This window comes from Rhagoletis pomonella, unplaced genomic scaffold (genome assembly GCF_013731165.1).
Source record: "Rhagoletis pomonella isolate Grant_MI unplaced genomic scaffold, Rhpom_1.0 Rhpom_scaffold_00010, whole genome shotgun sequence".
In the NCBI taxonomy this organism is placed as follows: domain Eukaryota; kingdom Metazoa; phylum Arthropoda; class Insecta; order Diptera; family Tephritidae; genus Rhagoletis; species Rhagoletis pomonella.
The window spans coordinates 38,010,443-38,032,755 of record NW_023458564.1 but is presented as its reverse complement, the minus strand read 5'-3'; the positions used below and the strand labels follow the sequence as shown (position 1 = coordinate 38,032,755).

The 22,313-nt window shown below is 34.2% G+C and overlaps 1 protein-coding gene across 1 annotated transcript; it reads left to right on the top strand.

Moving 5' to 3' along the window:
- The first annotated feature begins 4,526 nt into the window (after positions 1-4,526).
- LOC118746464 (RYamide receptor-like) lies at positions 4,527-21,821 on the top strand. Its single transcript, XM_036480313.1, has 8 exons — positions 4,527-4,587; positions 8,652-8,854; positions 12,172-12,320; positions 13,303-13,424; positions 13,592-13,818; positions 16,854-17,045; positions 20,946-21,534; positions 21,648-21,821. The coding sequence occupies exons 1-8, from the start codon at positions 4,527-4,529 to the stop codon at positions 21,650-21,652; spliced, it is 1,548 nt and encodes a 515-aa protein (XP_036336206.1). The 3' UTR covers positions 21,653-21,821.
- Positions 21,822-22,313: the final 492 nt, after the last annotated feature.

Here is a 22,313-nt window from a genome sequence, read left to right as displayed (position 1 = left end):
TTGTGTTGTGTTGTGTTGTGTTGTGTTGTGTTGTGTTGTGTTGTGTTTGTTATATTATACTATGCTATTTTATGTTATGTTATATTTTGTTATGTTATATTATGTTATGTTATGATATGATATGTTATGTTGTGTTGTGTAGTATTGTGGTGTGATGTGTTGAGCGCTGCCAAAAAAAAAAAACACCAACTAGGTATATAACGGACAGCCTAATACATAGGTATACAACACCTGTAAAGGACGAGCTAGTCACTAAAGTTTAGCAATTAATTTGTTTGGTTGTTGTTTAACCATTTATTTATCTGTAAAAGGGGCATGCTTACATATTTGTAAACAAATCAAAGACTGATTCAGTCTTAATCAGCTAAATGTGCATGTTTCATCTTACATGCAGAAGCGGTTATTCATACATACATACATTCCTTACATATGTGGAATGCGTGTGTGCTTGGAATGATGTATTTGGCTTCTTATGATTACGGGTGATTCCAAATCAATTGGCAAGCACATAGGTTCTATGCCACTCTGCTGCCACATTGATTTGATTAATTAAGTATGCATATACATATGTATGTAGGTACATAGGTATGTAGGCTCATATATGGTATACAATTTTGTGGAAGAACACCAAAGGAATACGAATTGATGAATGCCATAAATCACAAGCCATTACGCGATTGTCTTTTGGATTTGTGTTGGAATGGTCGTGCGCTTTTCTTATCATGTGTCTTTTGTATTTGTATACAGTTCATTAATTAACTGTTTATCAAAAAGCAGCGATTCAAAAGGATATGCTGTGGTTGCCACAAATCAACTATCTTTACTAAATGCTTTATGATCTTATTTCAACCGAAGTATTTTTTTTTGTCAAATAATATAAAGTCATTAATTATATTATATGTGTCCTGCTATTTCAAAAGAATGATTCAACGACAGTTTACCGATTTTTTTGTTGCAAATAGGTTACTAAAACTAGTTATAACTAAATAATAAAAATAAAATAAAATGCGTTTGTCAATGTAACGGGATGTACATAGCTCAGTGGTTAACGCTTCTGACTTTGAACATCGAATTCGCAGGTTCAGGGATCGAAGTCAGGGATCTGAAGTCTAGAAAAAAGAAGTCTGATGAGGAGATGTGGTGATCTCCGAAATAGTGCTATAACTTCTACCGCTAAGACTTTGTTGCCTTTTCGATTTTTCCTAATAAACAATCGTGGTACAAAGCTCAATAAAAATATTAAAAATAAAATGCGTTTTACCATTCAGGGCTGCCAACTGTATTTAGCTTTGGAGTGCCATATTGAGAATAAAAAAGTTCCAAAAAGGTGCCATTCTTTTTAATTCTTACCATTCAGCATTAAGATTAGACACACATCCATAAAACAAAAGTTCAATGCAAAAGTAAGATAAACAGTTGTATACATACACTGTTAAAAATTTTAGTCGAGAAATGTATTGAAATATTATTATTTTTCAAAAGTGCCTTTTTGGCACTTTGTGCCAAGTTGAAAAATTATGTGCCATTTGATGTAAAAAATAGGGGAAAAATGGCACGGTTTGTGCCAAGTTGGCAGCCCTTGTACCATTATGAAATTGTAGCGTAGTTCGTCTAGCGGTGTCTTTTTTGAAACTCTTACTTTCTACAGAGCTTATAAAATTTAAGAACTGCTAACAAATACATGGCTTGGTTGTGCCTTAAAAGTACTTATTTATAAATATGAAGGGAGATTTTCAAACAAATTTTCGATTTATGAAACATTCATAATTTTTTATAAATGTGCTACTTACTCGGCTTTCTCCTAAAAATTTATAATTTATAATCTTATAACTCGTGTCTACATACCGCGTACTTTCTTCAAAAGTGTACTAATTCAATATTTACCTCATCTTATCAATTTAACTAAATTAGGTTTTTCAACCGCTTCAAAAATATTTTCGACAGTAAAATTTCTTAAACCTCTTTAACTTAACACCAGAATTGTAATATTTCATTTATTTTATCAATTTAAATGAATAAAATTTTTCAAATATGTGGCAACCCCCCTTAAAAATATTCCCGGCAGTAAACTTTCCTAAACTTGTTTATCTTATTAATTACAATAAATAAAAATTTTCAAACAGATAGCACCGTTCCCCAAATGCTTTTTCGGCTCTGAGCCTTCTGAAACCTCTTTCTTTTGACAGCCATATTGCAATATTTAATTTATCTTATCAATTTAGAAAAATCAACTGTTTCTTCTATATTTTAAGTTATACCTCAAGAAAAAGCGGAGCGGAGCAAATGAGCAAGGAGCTAACAGGATTTTGGCTGGAGCGGAGCTGGGGCAAAGAGCTGCAAAAATTCATTTGCTCCTTAGCTCCTTAAAGAAAATTTAATTTACTCTTTGCTTGTGCCACTGAAAACAAGCATGTTAAATAAAATCATCTGTGAAGTGCAGAAGGAAAGAAAAAATCTCAAAAAAAAAACAGTCAAAAACGTATCTGTTTCGTAACAATTTTCGGTTCTTGTCTGTACATATGTACATTTCAGCCACACACTTTGGCGGAAAAAACGGATCGTCAAAGTGTCCGAAAATGGAATCGGTAAACGGAAAAAATCCATATTTCATCCACTTTTTTCCTTTTTTCGGATCCATTTTCGGATTTTCTGCTGCCATTTCATTTAAAAAATACATGTAAGTAAGTAACTACCTGTGCATATGTACATATCTATGCATCAAAAAGAAAAAAAAAGAAATGTCAGCTTATTTATTGGCGGTTAGGACTCGATATGTACTAAGTAATTAAATATATATAAAAGTTTCTTTTATTGGGACCGGGAGCGAAATAAAAACAGGAGCGGAGCTAGAGGGGAGCGATGAAAAAAAAACCTTTGCTCCGAAGCTCTGGTTTAAAGTTATATTGAGTTTATTCTGCTGATTAGCAGTGTATATATTTTATTGACTTAGGGCCATATTCTCAATGTCTTGTTAACACTAATATCCGCTCAAACATCGTTATCGACGTTACTGAGGCCATGCTTATAACACTTTGTAGGTAAAGTTGGCAACGATGTTTAACTGGGGATTAGTGTTAACCAGAAATTGAGAAACTGGTCCTTACGGCAGTTTTCACGACTGCCTGCTAAAAATTGATGACCGATATGCTTTATCGACTTTACATCGATTGCCTGTTATAAGTAGGTGAGCGAAAAATTCGCCAGCTAGTCAACGGTCAACGGTTATCTTTAACAGGCAGTCTAGAAAACGGCCTTTAAAATTCAGTTTGTTTTTTCAAATACTCTTTAAGGTTTCCGCACTCCTCTTACTACTTTTAAATGATCTCTCAGCATGTCTTAAAATCAACATTCGTTACCATATGAAATTTAGGTGAAAGACTGTGAATCAAATAGAAGTTAAATATTAATTTTCATAGGAAAATACAGATATTAAATTTTGACATATTTTTTAAAAATACATATTTATGCATGTACCTTTTGTTCAATATTACCTCTAACAGTACTAGCAATCATTTGTGGATTATAGTTGCCCAAAAAATTACTGATCAAAGAAAAGATATTAAGAGGGGTAGTCAAGAAATGTCCCTTAAAATAAAGAACACATTATAAAGCAACCTGTGTTTTCGGCATTTCCTCAATTGATTAGGTTGTTAATGACAAAATAGAAAATGGTTAAGGTTAAAAAATTCGAAGGAACGTCTGTATGTAATATCAATATCGAAATTTTTGTATGGGGCACCCATTTATTGAAACTTATTCATATGACTTCGTGATTTTGATATTTCAAAGGCTGCCCTAGTTTATATGTATGTATGTATGTATGTGTGCACATTAAGGTGGTCCAAAATGAATGTGAAAAAGTAAAGTCGAAATTTGTATGCCTCTCCCCCTAGGAAAAAATATACGCCATTTTTTTTTTTTTTGAAATCAAAAAATATTTAGAGGTCGCTCAAAGCACCCAAAGTTTTCCATGAATTTTACATGGGAAAAACAACATTTTGTAGAAATGGGATAGAATTCTTAAAAATCAAAATTTTTCTATCGGAAAACTCTGTTCATCTGCAGGAGCTTCTAAGTAATAATACCCAATTGTTCATTTAATCATTTTTTCATCGGAACTATAATTTATAGGTCCGCCATAAATCCACAAAAACCCCGAAAAATGCAATGGGGGACCAATAAAAAAAAGTTAGTATTAAAAAATGGTTAAATAAACAATTGGGTATTCATTTTGAAAGTCTTCTCCTAAAGAGCATTACAATTCCGACGTAACTGTTTTTGGACCACCCTAATGCACATACATATGTACCATCAGCGATATATATATACATACATATATAGTACTTATTACCTTAATTTCATTCATTCATGCATTATACTTACCATTTTCCATTCATTGCTTTCCAGATATGTGCAAATTGCAAAAACGAGGTTAAAATACGACTCATGTGCGTTCTTTTACTCTCTGTGAGGATTAAATATTGAAATCGTTTTATTGAGGAAGTTTCGCATTAACATACTTAAATATGGATGAGTTTCCCGTTGTGCATATACCAGAAGATGATGTGCTCGAAGAGGAGGAGTTTGGTAAGTGCAAGTATTTCTATGTTCGTATAACAAATAGGTAATGTTAATGTTTTTTTTAGAAGGCTATACGCATTTGGTTTAGCAACAGAACTGGTATCTTATTAGCCTGTTCGCAGTCGTATAGCCAGGATTTTATGAAGGGGAGTGGGGAATGAGTGATGACTAATGACTTATGACTAGCTTATAACTAATGACTAATGACTAGTGAATAATGACAAGTGGCTTATAAGTAATGACTAACGACTAATAACTGAAGGCTAATGACGTAGCGAATGATTATAATTTTTCATAAATGTCCTTTAAGAAATTAGGAAAAACATAAATTTTTTACTAAAAACTAAAAAATGTTGTCAAACTCAACGCCAAGAACTCTGACTACGTCAAATCAAATGATTAAATATGGCATTGTGGAGGAAGAAATTTTCCACATATCTGTGGGATGTACTACGCTGCGATTTGTCACTTTTGCGTAATCGTTTGGTAATTTCAATGATTTATTTTGCCTTATTTTCTCATATTTATTATATAATTTTATTAGTGCATACCTATAAATGAATTTATGTGGTAAGTTGCACAGCTGCACATACGAAAAAAAGAGATATGCTAAACAATTTATTATTATTATATTTTGTTTTTAAACAGGAACATTTAGCACCCGTTTTTTGTATAAAGAAATAATTGCACTCTATGCTATTTTGCTTTTGGCAGAAATGTGGTTATTTAATGCGTCAATTTAATTTATTGTTGGTTAATTGCATATTGAGAAACAAAAGTAAGCGTGTGTGCCGCTCTATTTCGTGTTTTATTATAGCATTTTAAAATTAAATTAAATCTTTTATTATTAGGCGAAACTTTATTCAAATTAAATGAAGCTATTTGCAGATTCAGTGAAACTTTATTCAAATTAAAATTAATTTATTTTCAAATTAGTTTAAACATTATTAATTTACATATTATACTCAAAAATTGTACTCAGCTTGACAACAATAATTACATTTTGGTAGAAGTTATTGCTGCTCTTGATTGTAGTTGGATTTTATATATGAAAAAAGTGGATAAAAGCAACAAAAGTTTACGTGGCGAAGTTAGCTCAGTGGGTAAATAGACCATTGGCTTTGTGATTCGCGGTCGCTGGTTCATATTTCAGTGACCGCGGTTGAAGAAGTCTGATAAGGAGATCATCTCTTGTAATCTAACGAACAGCCCACATTTTTTAATTTTTCGCACAGGCTGCAACCCCCTTCGAAAAATAAAACCTTACTGCAAATCTAAAGTCCAAGCCTTTTCATTTGACACCTAATTTTTATTTTTTTAAATTGAATGAACTTTGCAAGCCATTAGCAAAAAATACCCTCCCGAATTATATATACATAATTTTTAAATAGGTGGCAACCCCTCTTAAACAAAAAATAAAAACTTATTTCACATGCATAGACCATATCCGTTCACTTGGTACCTCAGTTTTTGGTCCAACAAACGGTGAAGATCTTTTATTTTTAATTTTTAAAAAGGGGCAACCCTATTCAAAATGTAATACATTATAGAACATCATAAATGCCGAGCCCTTTTATTTGACACCTCATTTCTTGTAATCCAACGAACAGTGCGGATGTAATAATATTTTAGACAGCTGGCAATCCTATAGTAATTTAAGCTACTAAAGATGATATTCCTATCGATACAGATTATACTTAAAAAATCTCGTTTAGTGAGATTAGCGTGTTCAAAGAATCTCGCCTTTCTTTTAAACTATGTATAGAAGATTGTAATTTTTAAATAGGTGGAACCCTACTAAAAAAATAAGAGTTTTTGTACAGGCGAAGGCCATTTCATTTGATATCTCATTTTGTAATCCAACGAGCGGCGAAAATCTTTTTACTTTTTAATAGGTGGCAACCCTACTCAGAAAAATAGTCCATTATTGCACATCTAGAAGCCAAGGCTTTACGTTTGACTGAGACGGCGCAGAACTGATGGCTACGCTTATTATGATTGTATATAGTAATTTTATCAACAGGTGGCAACCCCATTAAAAAAAAATAAAACATTTGTGCTTTTCTAGAGGCCCATCCGATGGTCCGATGTTTGTAAGTACCAGAAAAAGGAGAGATAGACCCATTAAAATGTATACTTAAATGATCAGAACGTCGAGCTGAGTCGATTTAACCATGTCCGTCTCTCTGTCTGTCCGTCTGTCTGTCTGTCCGTCTGTCCGTCTGTTTGTATGCAATCTAATCTCTCAGTTTTCGAGATATCCGGATGAAATTTGGTAGGTGGGTGTATTTTTATAATGTATTAATCATTTGTCGGAAGCGGAAGAATCGGAGCACTATAGCATATAGCATCCATACAACTGATTGTTCAGATATGTGATTTTTCGTTATAACTTCTTCATTTATGCAGCTACGAACATGAAATTTTGCAATACTTGCACCCATTATCAACAGAATACTTAGTGTGAAAATTACAAAGATCGGGTCACTAGAACTTATAGCTTCCATACAACTGATTTTTCAGATATAGGATTTTTCGTTCCTCCATTTAAGTAGCTAGGAACATGGCATTTTTTCACTCATTATCAATAGAAAGTTTACAGTAAAATTAATAGAGATCGGGTCACTATAACTTATTTATTACCTCCATACAACTGATTGTTCAGATATGGGGTTTTACTGTAAAACTCCTTATTTGGACAGATAAAACCGATAAATTTCTTAAGCTATTTTATAAATAATAATACAAAGTCTAATTAAAAAAAACGTCAAAATCTATGCCGTATAAGCTTTATCTCTTACACCACTGATTGTTTAGATACCAGTTTTTGCGATATATCTCTTTTATGTAGGAAGCTAAACCTATTAAATTGTGTTACCGGTTTACATACCGATCACACAGCAGTTAAAATCACTTCGATTGGTGCTATATAAGGTATATCTTCCATACCTCTGATTGTATAGATACGATTTTTTATGTATATGTATCTCCTCTATCTATGTATGCTGTGAATATATAATTTTTTTCAAACGCAGTAATCTGTTAAAGTAAAATTTTCAGATGTTCACGAAAGGTATGAAGCCCTCGGCATAGCCTTCGTTCCCAGTTACCATCAGCCAGTCAAATTACTAACTCGCTTTGCATCGGACCCTGTAAGCTACTTTCCTTAACGCACAGAGGCGCACCACGCGTCTTTGTTGCAATTAAGCTGTCGAACGCACGTAAATTACGCTTAAAGCAGAGTTTTCCCATCTATTACAACGTGATCAATTTGGTTTTTCATTCTTGGACCAGGGGACCAAAAGAATTTGTGGATATTTTGATGTTGTACCTGATATTAATATTAATTCCCATATCGATGAGTCAATCTCCGTTTTCAAAATTATTGACATGAAGATTGAATTTTCCGACTAAAGAAATAACCAAATATGCCTACCTTGTCTATCATGGAATTGAATTCGCCAAATGCGATTTCATCTCGATTTGATCTCGATGTCCCCTTCCCTCCGCCCTAGTGTGCGCACAAATAAATCTAAAGTGCTAAAGTATAGCAATACACTCTCTGATGGCGGTGGACTAGGAGACAAGATGTCGTAATTTCCGCCTAACCAAAAATGCCTAACCACCAAATTTGTGCGCTGTCTAGTGGCATATCAATTGCATTTCTTGTACTGCGGTGATGTAAGCTCTGTTATATGATTAATGACCTAGCGAGCTAAATAAAGATACAGGAAATATCCTACCAACTAAATAGGTTGCTGAATGAATTCATACGTGATTTGAATGGCTAATGACATTATGTCAGTGTTTGTAACTGGCGATGTGATCGTAATATATATCTACTAAATAGTAAATAAACTGTGTTTTTTTTCTTTTTTAATGAAAGTTACCACAGAAATAATGGAGTAGCACGTGTCGTAACCTGCTGTAGTAAGAAGATTTTCAAATTGCTAACTTCCAGGAAAACTTCAAAATTCTGATCGATTACATTTACATTTCATATGAACATACATACATAATTAAAATACAAAACGGAATCGCATGCTGATTTTATTTTTCATTCTTTTCAGAACGTCTTTACTCCGCACCACTCGAAATTATCATCCTCCTTTCCATTTTCTATGGTAGCATAAGTATTTTAGCTGTCATTGGCAACTCGCTGGTTATATGGGTGGTGATTACAACGAGACAAATGCGTACCGTTACCAATACATATATAGCGAATTTAGCCGTTGCCGACGTAATCATTGGACTTTTCTGTATTCCATTTCAGGTACGTATTTACACTAAGCTGAGACATTAATAAACACATAGCTTATATGGATAGTGTATGTATACTAGGGTGGTTCACAAAAGTAAAGTCGGAATTTTAATTTTGTTCCATTTCGAAAAAAATATACCCGAATTTTTTATTTAGAAATTAACAAACATCCCAACAAAGGTCCCTTAAAGCGCTCAAAGTTTTCCCATTTTTATATGAGAAAAGAAAAAAATAACTTTTCACAGAAATGTTATAGAATTCTTGAAAATCAATATTTTCGGAAGACTGTTTTTTTTCAGAAGATTTATTTTGCAATTATTTAATACTAATGATTTTTAACGGGTCCCTTCCTTGAATTTTTTGGGGGACCTATAAAAAATATTTAATCACAAAAGATGGTTAAATAAACAATTTTTTATTTTAACTAGATGTCTCCTGAAGAGAAACAGTGTTTTGCCGATCAAAAAATATTAATTTTAAAGAATTCTATACAATTTTTCGAAAGCCGTTTCTCCCTATATAAAATACGCAGAAAACTTTGAGCGACCTCTAAACATTTTTTGATTTAAAAATAAAAAATGGGTATATTTTTCGGTATAGAATCATCCAACGGGACGAAGATATAAAAATTCCGACTTTACTTTTTCACATGCATTTTTCGACCCCCTAATGTACACAGTAAACACAAACAGGGAGTAAATTGAAACACCCTCGGGCACGTGTAGGTAAATACGGCAAATTTGTAAGTATGTAGGATGTGGCTGTGTAGTTTCCAAGGTGGAAAAATATTGAAGAAAAACCTTACCTTATTTTCGAACGTGAGTTAATATAAAAAAGCTCAAATACGCACGCCTTATTATGTGTATGCCCGAATTTATGTAAGCGAATATACATACATACATACATACATACATGCTATTTATTGCCCAAAAACCTGTTACATTTTTTCCAACTTAGTTCTGCAATAAAACGCCTGAGGTTGAAACATAATATTTATAGTAAAACATTAGCTATAATATTTATGAAAGGTGTAATAATAGCTTCTGATTGATGGTAAAATGTAGTTACATTTGGCAGGACACACATTAGATGATTCAAATTTATGTTGCTATTTGTATATATATATACATATACATACATACAAACGAACTTATATTTGGTGGCAAGTTAAAACAACTTAATATTTTTATATTAAATATGGACAATTGAGTAGTAAATAAAAAACAAATCAAGCATACAGGCCTTTCCCCGTTTATAATCTAAACTCGAATTTAATTGTTTATACTTGTTGGCTCAGTTACATATACATATAGCTTAGACACACTTGCGCTCAGCTGATTAAGTTAAGTAAAATGTTGACCAGTTTTGGCTATTTTTCTGAAAACTTCGAAGTATCTATTTTTATGGACGGCTCAAAAATGGATTGTGGCGTAGGGGCGGACATTTTTTCAACCGACCTCCAAATCGAAGAGTGTATTCGACTACCGAATTTGGCCAGTGCTTTTCAGGCAGAGGTCTTTGTCGTCAAAAGGTGGCTAATAGCAGGTGCAAAGACCGACAATCCTGTGGGGTCTGCAGGAGTATGTAGTGCAAAACACACCGCATTTCTCATAACACTGAACAGGAGGGATTTATCTCGTTTAATTGCCGTTTACACAGGGAACTGGCTCATGGGAATCCATGCTGCAAGACTAGTACTCGAACACAACATTTCTTGTCGTAGTTGTAATTCGCGAGATGCAGAAGAGAGGGTGGAGCATATGCTCTGTATTTTGCCAGCACTATTTAGGACTAGAATCAGGCATCTAGGCGAACTCTAATCTAAACTCTCTAAATAAATATAAATTATATTAACCCACTTCAACTTCTTTAGTTCTTGAACTCCACATGCTGGATTTAAAAGACTTCTGCTGCTTTCTTTTCGGGGTTAATTGCGAGTAGCGTTAATTGGAGTTACTTAACCAACAAACCAACCGAGATCAGTTAAAGGTTTTGTCAAAAAAAAAGAAAATGCCAAAAATTTAAATGCAATTGAACAATATACATATGTATGTATTACACACAGAGGCCAAATCAATACAAGTTTTTTTGGAAAAAATTATTTCAGGCGTCTAACCATTAGGAAATGAATAAGAGATACTTTTTTAATTTCTTAATACATTTTTTTGGGGTTTGTTATTTATGGCCTTATAACAATTGTATTCACCAATTTTTATTAAGCGTGAGTCCGTTTTTTTAATGAAAAACTATTGTGTAAAAGCAACAACAATTTGAAAAAATAGTAGAAGTGATAGCTATTTCGGAAATCACCACATTTCCTCATCAGACTTCTTCAGCGGGATTCGAACCGACGACCCCAGGTGAGTCAGCCTGTTTTTATTAAAAAAAAAATTACTTAAATTTAGGGGAATGTGTATTTTAAATTGCCACATTTTCAGATGCCCATTTAAAAAGCTAGAACAACAAATTACTCTTTTTAAAAAGCGTAAATAAGTAGTGAAATACGGATATCAGCTAAAAAAATAAAAATAAACAAATAAAAGCCCGCATTGCTCAAAAGTGTCCACTTAGAAAAAATTCAACCATAAATTGGTTAATATTACTAAATTCAAACTTCAAAATGAATCAAAGTGATTTTTGCTTAATATTAACAATGCCTTGGTTGATAATTTCAACAATGATTTGGTAATATTAACCCAATTTTTTAACATTAGAAAAATTTCTGGTTGCCGATTTTTTTGTTAGAATGCGTTTATGTTCTTCTGCACTTCACAGATGCTTTTTCAGAATCCGGAGATACAAAACCAAAGTTAGGCAATAACTGCAAATATCTCTGCACACTTAGCCCGTAGCCGTTCTGTCATTTTGCCCTCAAATTTTGAACTTGAATAAACTTTCTTCGCCGTTTGATCGCGATATGCACTTCACAGATGCTTTTTCGTAACTAAGAACAAAACAAAAAAAGACAAAACAAAAAATTTAATTTCGATCTGGCATCTCTAGTCGGAAGTGATTTTTTATGGATATCTTGAAAATCTTAGGGTAAAGAAGAATTTTAAACGCCGTGACTTAAACTAACAGACAATTTCTACACAAAACTATTTTTATCTAATCATTAAATATATAAATTTAGAAAGAAAATTCATGAAAACGGAATATTTTTATGAAAATGTCACCTTATAAAACCCTTTAAATTCAATTTTGAAAGTTTTAACCGTTTACTTCAGAAATCTGTGTAATTAATTGAAAAAATCCCTCACATATATGATGAATCTTATCAGTACAGTAATGCCACTTGAAACATTTTGTTTACAAATTTCCACTTTCAGTTTCAGGCTGCTCTACTACAACGCTGGAATTTACCTTGGTTTATGTGCGGATTTTGTCCCTTCGTTCAAACATTGAGCGTAAATGCGTCCGTGTTTACTTTGACCGCCATTGCGATCGATCGACATCGCGCAATCATCAATCCTCTGAGGTAAGATAATTTTCTTAAGTAAAAATAAAAATTTAAATATTTTCAAGATGTGTATATAGGGTATTATATAATAAAAGTAACAACAACTCATAGCATACGTACTTACTACATGCATTACTGCTTCCAAGCTTAAGTATTTACATACAAAACTCAATTTACTAAAGTCTTTGAGAATACATACAGCCCCCATATAAATATTTATTGCTCATACGCAGAGTCATACTATGTATTTGGCATCCATTTGCGTGCTTGCTGTATTTGATACACTTGTTAAGAGAGCATTAAATTTTAATTTGAGAATGTGCACTGGTGGTTTGTGATGCAGTGAAACTTTACGCAAACAGAAACTGCGTGTAACAAGTTTCTTTGATTTGCTTATAAGTACATATGTACATATGTAGTTACTATACAGCAATTCGAAATTGACTAACGAACATGAAAAGTTAATAAACAATTCGTAAAAGCAATTGAATTGAGTAAAAGCCAAATAGTTACAAAAATATCAATCACCTTTGACTGCGTAAAGACTACTTTATTTGAATCTAATTTCTTTACTTAGATGAAAAATTTATTTTAAATAAATTTTGCTTTGTTGGTGTTTGTACATTAGAGAGGTTCAAAAATGCATAAAGAAAAGATAAAGTGCGAATTTTAATGCTCTATATCGAAAAAATATACTCCCGTTTTTTTTTTTCGAAATCAAAAAATACTTTGGGTTCGCTCAAAGCGCTTAAAATTTTCTAAATATTTTATATCGCAAAAATTATCTAAATAAACTGTTGCGTGAATAAAGAAAAATTTACCAAATGCTTTCCTTTTATTTACCACCAACAATTTTCATTCCGATAGTTTGCGAAATTTTTGTATGAATATATACAAATTTAAAACTCACAAGCACTTAGTAGTCTTTAAAAAATATTTATGCATATACGTATGTAGCTTTCATACTTACATTAAATAATTTCATTTTCCACCTCCACAGAGCACGTCCCTCCAAACTATTTTCGAAATTCATTATACTTGGAATTTGGGTGGTGGCGCTCTTTTTCGCCACCCCCTCTGGCATTGCCTTTCGTGTTGAGTTGATGTACGAGCGCTACAGGGGTAAGTAGATGTATGTATGTATGTGTGCTTATTACTTTCTCGTGTACTCGTATGTATGTAGGCACAAAGTGTTGTTTCCCCTACCTTCTGGTATTTAATAATCCATTTTTTGCTCCTTTTTGTTTTGTCTATTTTCTCCAATTTTTTGTTGAATGCGCCCAAATAAGAGGACAATGTCATCTACAATGTTACCCGCCCCTTCTGTATGAATGTCAATCTTTCGGATGAACAGTTGAGAGTTTATCGTTATGTGCTGGTGGTTGTACAGTATTTGGTGCCATTCTGTGTTATAGCATTCGTGTACGTACAGATGGCGCTTAAGCTGTGGCTTACAAGAACGCCGGGAAATGCGGAGGATACGCGTGACATGGCATTAATGCGAAATAAGAAGAAAGTAAGTACAAGAATAATTAATGTGCCGAAATGTCTATGGCTTCTATTAGATACATACATACATATGTATGTGCAGATGTATGTATGTATGAACATAAGGGTGCCTCACGAAAAAACCAGCTGCTTCCGCAAGTGACACATTAAATTTGGCGAATTTATGCTGCCTGCCACTTGATTCATTCGGGGTTGCGCGTTGGTGACGATATCTTTAGAAATCGTGCTATGTATGATTTAAAATTTTTTTTTTAGCTGAATATCCGCGGTGTTAGACAAATGAGCTTACTTTATAATCGATTTGAATAAAATTAAAGTTATCAATACGCTAAATTATAATTGGGGTTTTTTTTAGTAAAAATTCTATTCATTTCCATGGAAATTCGCTCATATCTCAGTATTTTCAACGCCTGCCAGCTTCTTAGCGACGCTGAGCTCAATCGAAATATTTTATTTGGAGTTAAAAAATTCATGACGTTTTCGTATGGAGCGTGAGGCAGTCTAATGTTAACACAGTGACTCAAACAAGTGACCACGTGTTGATTTTTTAACTTAATTTCTTTTTGTTATTTTTTTATAAAAATTTTGTTAAAGCTTTAAAAAAATTCTTATAAATAAAAGTGTCAAACTTTATACACAATTTAGGAAAATTCATCAAAATTCTAAATTTTTTAATCTGATTCTTTAGAACATTTCTGGGTCTGCAGTTTTGTTGCCCATAAAATTTTAGTGTGATAATGTGCAAATTTTAGTGGCTAAAAAATTGCGTTGATTTTTAATATTTGTTTTTTTTTTTTGCTAACGGATTTTTGCACTTTTTTCAATATAAGCATGAATTTCTTATGAAATAAAATGCCGGAAACCGTTCGCAACAAAATTTCATAAAATCAACGCCAGTATTTGTAAATTGCACTCCTTATATACAAAAAGAAAAAAAACAGAAAAAGTAATCACAAAAAAAAATATATATATTATTAAAAACTAACGCGATTTTTAGCGGATTGAAACTTGCACTTCATTAAAGTTATGCAAGACTTAGACTTGACTTGACTTACCTAGAAACTTAGAAACGATTACTCAGCGTGTCACCTATTACCTTTTCTTTTTATTTTGAATATCGGCACTTGTATTTGTACACCTAAATTGCAAACGTTTAATTTGTCTTTACAACAGAATGAATACAAAATTACCAGTAACTGGTTTTTATTTCATTTTCTGTCTTTATTTGAAAGTTTGTTTTTCGATTGCCAGATGAATTACATTTATACAAAAAAATTTATTTATGTGGCATATTCTTAGGGATTTTATTAAAAAATTAAATGGCAGCATGATTCTCTCAGGGCTCTCTTTGCACTTAGAGATTTAACTTAGAAATCAAAAATCTATAGTTCTCCAAATTTCTAAGTGATGTTGTTTTTTTGGGTAACTACATACACGCGCTGCTCATTTGCCAGATACACAATTTTCAAGTGAAGTCAAGTCTAACAGCCGGTTTCACCAAACTATTTAAGTGGAAATTAACTTTAACTTAATTTTGTATTTAATTCTCATTTAAATAATTTTCAGTTTCAATAAACTATTTATTTAAGTGAGTAAAAAGTGGTTGTAAAACAAACTACGACTAGCTTTCGCTTTCATTTGTACTGAGAGCTTTTGAAAGCTTTGGCACGCTGTGTTGTAAAAGCAGGGCTGGTATACAAGTAAGCAGCAGTTACACAATGATCAGGTGATTAAACGTGTAACACCTCTGAATGTGGTTATTCTGATTTAACTTTTATTTAAGTGCAGAGCATAGGTCACTTAAATCAAAATTAAAATTGATTGGTGAAACCGAAAATTCGAAAATTAAAGTTAATTTCCACTTAAATAGTTTGGTGAAACTGGCTGTTAGTCTTAGAAAACGTCATAAAATTGTATGGGCTATAAAACTGCATACCCAGAAATGCTCTTAAAATGTTTAGGTTAAAAAGCTTGAAATTTTAATGCAAATATTTTAAATTTTCCTAAATATTACACAAAATTTTAAACCTTTATTTATATGGTTTTTGTTAAACCTTGGACAATAATTTTATAGAATAATATTCAAAACAAATAATTTTTAAGCAATAATCACAACCGACTTCAATTCTCATATAAAAATTTAAGATTATAATTAATCTCTTCATGATCCAATGATCGGATTTAAAAATCGGAAAAAAAATCAACACGTGGTCATTTGTTTGAGTCACTGTGTGTAATTGCATTTGCATGAACTTGCTGCTTACTTGTTTTGCTGTGAGCGCAAATTTAATCCCTAATTAAGCTGTCTCGTGCACAGTGCTTACATGTATGTACATTAGGGTGGCCCTTAAAAAATATTAACAACTAAATTTTGTATGAGGCAACCCTTTATTTTGTTCTACGTACAACACGAAAACATCTACGAAAAAAAATTTAATTAGGGGAATGAAAAATGTTTATTTTTTAAACGCAAAAATTCGACAAAATCTTGTCTTGAAATCTGATAAATTTTACATATAATTTAAACTTTTTCATACAAATTGATAAACTGCTCAGTTATAGCTGGTCAAAGCAAATTTTTGGCGAATTTTTGCGTTGTTTTTAGAAAAGTTAAATTTTTTCAAACCCTGTTGGCGTCCTACAAACTTGTTTAACATTGAGAAATATTCGTGGATGTCTTGATTTTGCACATAAAATGAAATAAAGGGGTGCCCCATGATGTTGATAGTTTAAGGAACACTTTAATGCACATACACACTTAAATATACATATATACAAAACCGTGTGTACTTGTATGCATATTCGATTAAAAGGAAGCGAACATTTGCAAATGATCACTGTTTGCTTAATTAAATTATTTGGTTTGGGTTTATTTCATAATTATGTTCAGATTTTTATAGATACGGCGGCATATAGAATAACCAAAGAATATTCAGTGCTTATATACTCAGCACATCTGTGCTTGACTTTCACATTAGTTGCATAAATGCATAGGTATTAAGTATCAGTATATTTGATTTTCATATGCATTTCATTTGGCAGGTCATAAAAATGTTGATTGTCGTTGTGATTGTATTCGGCATTTGCTGGCTGCCGCTACAGGTTTACAATATGCTATATGTAACCATACCGGAAATCAACGAATATCACTTCATCAGCATAATTTGGTTCTGCTGTGATTGGCTGGCGATGAGCAACAGTTGCTACAATCCCTTCATCTATGGCATATATAATGTGAGTAATACACAAACTAATAGTATTAAAATTTATTTTGGTTGCAACTTATGCGCCTGTGAAGTAGTTTATAGACTGTAAGATTATAGTATAAGAGAAAGTAAAATTTGATTTACTGCACGCAAAAGGTCGTGAAATTGCAGTCATCTTAGAAAAGAGACTACGCGTAGGTGGTTTTTTCTAAAGTAATCCATTGCCATTTAATGATTTCAATCAAAAGATGCTTGAGCGTTTGTACTTCTTCTTATTTCTTAGAATATTTCAAATCCATAATTCCAACCAGAAGACATCTTTTTGCTTTTGTTGAAAAAAAAAATTCAATATGAAAATTCTTGAGATGTTTCATGATAAAGTACTATGTCTACTCTTTAAGTTCATTAGAATTATCTATAGCTTTTGTAGTTAATAATAGGAAGGACTGCTCTGCGATGAAGAAACCAGCTTTCGACACCGTCGGTCAATTCACGCTACTAGAGAATATCCTTACCACAGAGAATGAAACGGTGATCAGCAAATGACCTAAGTGGTTGACAGTTGTCATTAATGTTTTGAGATCAACCTTTGAAGGTAAGAATAATTAAGCTGGGGTTCACAACATCTCCCCACTATTGCCCAATTTACAAATCCCGAAGCATAATCTGGCCTCAGGAGGAGTTTCACTAATCTCATACGCTATAACTTGCTCGTTGTTGGCGTCGATAAATCATACTGGTGACGTGTGTTTGACCTGTGTTTAAAAGTCGTTAATAGATAATAAAATGGACCAAGTTAACCTATAATTAGTAATCAACCTCCACGGAAAGTTTTAATGGTTACAAAAATAACATTGCATAGCATTGCTATTCTCCCCCGTTCACACAACTGCAGTTGTAAGTAAATGCAAGAGCGTTGATCTTCTTCTTATTTGGCACAACAACCATTTGTCGTTCTGGGCCGGAACCTAAAAACGTCTCCAATAGCCTCTCTGCTGTGCGGAATTTGCGCCAATTACTCATCCCGAGTGCAAACAGGTCCTTCTGCACTTGGTCCTTCCATTTTGTTCGTTCGCGCACTTGATTTCGTTGCCCACCCATAGCTGCGGAGTCGAAAAATCATGTCACCGGAGCGTCATCAGCCATGCGTACAACATATCCAAGCCAGCGAAATCGCTGCATTTTTATGCGCTTAACTATGTCCATGTCGTTAAAGAGCTCATCTTTACTTATACCCATCGTCCACGCGAACAGGGCCGTAGATCTTGTGTGGAGTAGTTCTCTCGAAAGCACCCAAAGCCTTCTCTTCGGCCACGTTTCTGCGTCATATAGAGGAACGGGCATGACGAGAGACTTGTAGACTGTAATGTTTGTTCTTCGAGAGAGGACTCTGTTTTTTAAGTGGTAACCGAGCTCGAAGTATCACATGTTGGCAACAGTTCTTCTTCGCTTGATCTCCAGGCTGACGGTGTTAGTGGTGTTTATGCTGGATCCTAGGAAGACAAAGTCCTTCACTACTTCAAAGTTATAGCTGCCAACAGTGAAGTGTGTTTCTAAACGCGTCGACTCTTTATATGTTGCCAGGTGGTAGTACTTTGTCTTGCCTTCATTCACAGCTAGACCAACCTCTTAAGCTTCGTTTTCTAAACTGGAAAATGATGCGTATACGTCCCTTTGTTTCAGACCGACTATGTCGATATCATCTGCATATGCCAGCAACATCTTTATTTTGCTTTACAAGACGTCGCTCAGATTGGCATTTTTTCAGCCTTATATTAAAAAATTGCATTAAAAAGGCCTTCATATCACCAGCGAATAGTGGGTCGCAGTTAAGCAAACGAAGTTACAGACTTGTAAAGCCTTCTGACGTCGTCTCAACCCTATATACATATCGTAGTCGCAAGTAGTTTCTACTTATTTGCTATCGCAGGGAGTAGCCGAACATATTTACTGGAAGTAGAACCACTTTTTAGGTACTTTGGAAACCATCTTTATGGAACCATGGTCATTATCCATACCTATATCGCACAATCACCAGAGCCGACGCTGAACAGACAGGCCGTCAGTGCTATTTATCCAGAGTAAATCAACACCTCAATCAACTCTTACTCCATGATTGGCGTCAACGGAGTTCAACTATGCGTTGACGTAGAGCTTCAACTTAGGTCTGAATGTAATATTGTGCATACAAAAATTCATAATAAAAAAAATACCGTCACCGCAATTCGCGAGAAGCAGCACAGCCTTCTGAGTCCGTGTAAGTGCTTGTTCCGCATGCGTGGTCTTTTATTAAGTTGCAGCACTGATATCGTTGTCAATATTAAATTGATTGACATTTAGATTAGTGTTTTATTGACGAGAAATTAAAGCTATTAGCTTATTTTGTATGTAAGACTTAGCCAACGTAACTATATTGGGTAAGTATTCCATAAAAAATAAGCTAATAGCTTAAATTTTTCGTCAAATAAAACACGCCTATTAATTAAATGCTTAATTTAATCGCCCGGTGCCATAAACCAATTACAATGCTGAATATTATATACAAGCAGGACAGCGGCTGACTTTCTGATACAATATATACATCACGATAACACTTACACAGTAGCTATTTAGCGAGCTAACAGAAGTGCCACCATTTTCACATGTTGTGGCTTAAGTCACCTTGTGTGTATGAGTGCAGAGTCTCATGGCAGACTGGCATTGAGCGCAACATCGAACCACTGTTATTGCTGCATTTACCCGATAAGATACTTCCCAAGAACTGTTATATTTAGCTTTGGGTCACACAGGGAATAGACCACACGGTATGTGGTCCCTTGTTGCTCCAGACTCGACGGCTGCTCACAACTCACGCAAGGAGCCCGTACGGCTCCACAGGGCTCTCTTGAGTAACAAAACTTCCGCCTTTCCAACTTTCTTCCCCTTCCTCCACCTCACATGAGCACTAACCTATAGCTATTGGTACCTCAACGTCTGTTCGTGTCTCAGACCTGGAGTGAACAAGTGATTACCTCGAATTTTGTTAGTTCTGCGACTGCAATGGACGCCCGAGACGCTGTTAACCCCTGACCATCAGGCAACGACTCCTACAACGGCATGCTCAAGAGGACAACAAGGTAAACGACATCACTTATGTATCACCCCCGGATTGTGACAAGCCCCTAAGGCAGCCAAACTACCATGAACTGTAGAGTAACATCGCTGATATAACCGTCTTTATATGTCGGCATGGAATGTATTGATACATGTGATCCAAGAAACGAACTTGTTTTCAACAGAATTGAGTTGCGTCGCACACACTATGTTCCGTCAAGATCACCATCGAGACAATAGTACCGGATTAGCATTCACCACAAACCACGCCGTGTTCTATCATCTCGGAATGTCACGGTTTTGATATCCAGCCGGGCGATGTCGAGCTCGAAATATGTAACGAACATTCATTAGGGTGTCCATCGAAAATGTTTTTTTTTTGGAAATTTCAAGACCCTATCCCCTAATTTTATTTGTTTTTATGAGAAATATTATCGCCTATTTTTACAGAAATTTTAAAGGTTATTTAGAGCTCGCGACTTGCCGATTTAGGTCAGAAAATACGATTTTGTAGATTTATGAGTTTTTGAATGACTTTTTTTTAATCGATTGCAAAGATCGAATATGATCTGAGAAGAGGATAGACCCTTAAAATGGTATATAATAATTTATTGTCGGACTCGGCTTGTTTCTCTTAATTTTTTAAATTTTGACCATCGATAATTTCCACAATTTCAAATTTCAATTTTCAAATAGAGTTCAAATGGAAATGATAAAGGGAAAACGTCCTCTGATTGCAAATTTTGTACATACACATTTTTCCAAAGAAATGTAGAAATCTAATTTCAATCCCGCTGACTTCTATTAACACAGCTCAATATAAATTTCATTTCAGGAAAAATTCAAGCGAGAATTCAATAAGCGTTTTTCTGCCTGCTTTTGCAAATTTCGCACCAACTTGACTGCACATGAGCGTACGCTCTCCATGCATACACGTGCCACATCGATACGTTCGAACTTTGCCAATTCGTCGATGCGTATACGCAACAATTTATATGCAGAAGCTGCAGTTGGTGGCGGTGGCGGCAGTGGCGGCGGCGGCGGCGGCGGTTGTGGAAATATTTACTACACATATCGTTACGCAAACTTGCGCAAGGACAGAAGCAACGGCAACAATGACACTTACAACATGATAACTTACACAATTGAGAATGGGGGAACAGTGCGTTTGAATGAGTGCAATAGTAATAATAATGGCATGGCGGCAGGCAGAAATACGAGCAGCGGTTGCACGGAAGTACCACAATGGCGGCGAAATAACTTCAGACCGCTATATCCTGATGTGATTGAATGCGATGATGACTTAGATACGCTGATGCAATCTACACCAACATCCGAAGAGCCAAATTCCAGTTCACGTGGCAGTAATGGAGCCGGCGGTGTAACGGGTGGTCCTGGTTTTGCGCTGACAACGAAAGGGAAAAGTAAGCATACAACAATTCATACAAGACAAAAGCTTAGCGATTTTTAGAGTATTATATGTTTGTATGTATATAAAAACGTTTGTTTGTGTGTTTCTTTGCTTTCCAATTTCTAGGATAGCTGGGCATTGTAACTCGGTGACAGAGCTATATAAATTCCATATCATATGGTAACCTGGAAATTGAAACAAGCCAGTGAGCAGCACATGCGCCGATTGCGAAAGGCTGTGAAAAGCGAATGGGCGTCGTCGCGGTCGACGGAAGCGCTGAAGATACTACTGGAGGTTCAAACATACACACATATGTATGTAGATGTATGTACATACATATGTGCGAAGTATTTGCTGTACCAGCTGGAAAATTGGTTCCTGGAAGTGTGCTGGTTTTGACAATATGCAATTATTTCAACAAATCGCATTTGCATGGCGCAGTTGGCGTTATTCAAGCAATAAAATTAAAAAGTTTGTATGATTTTTAGTGCACGTTTTGGTTTGGTGAATTTAGCGATAACTGTTTGAATTTCGATTTGCAGAAATATTATATCGTTAAGAAACCTTATGGTTTTCTACCCGCGAGCCAAATGTCATTTGGGGGTTTTCAAGAATGAAATTTAAAAATGAAATAAAATGAAAAAATAAGTAAAAACAAAAAAAATATATAAAAACAAATTTAAATGAAATAAATTGAAATAAAAGAAAGCAAAACGAAATGAAACTATGAAGCTTAGATAATAATAAAAATGCTAAAACTCAAAGTGTTGTTTACGAATTTTTATAAATGCA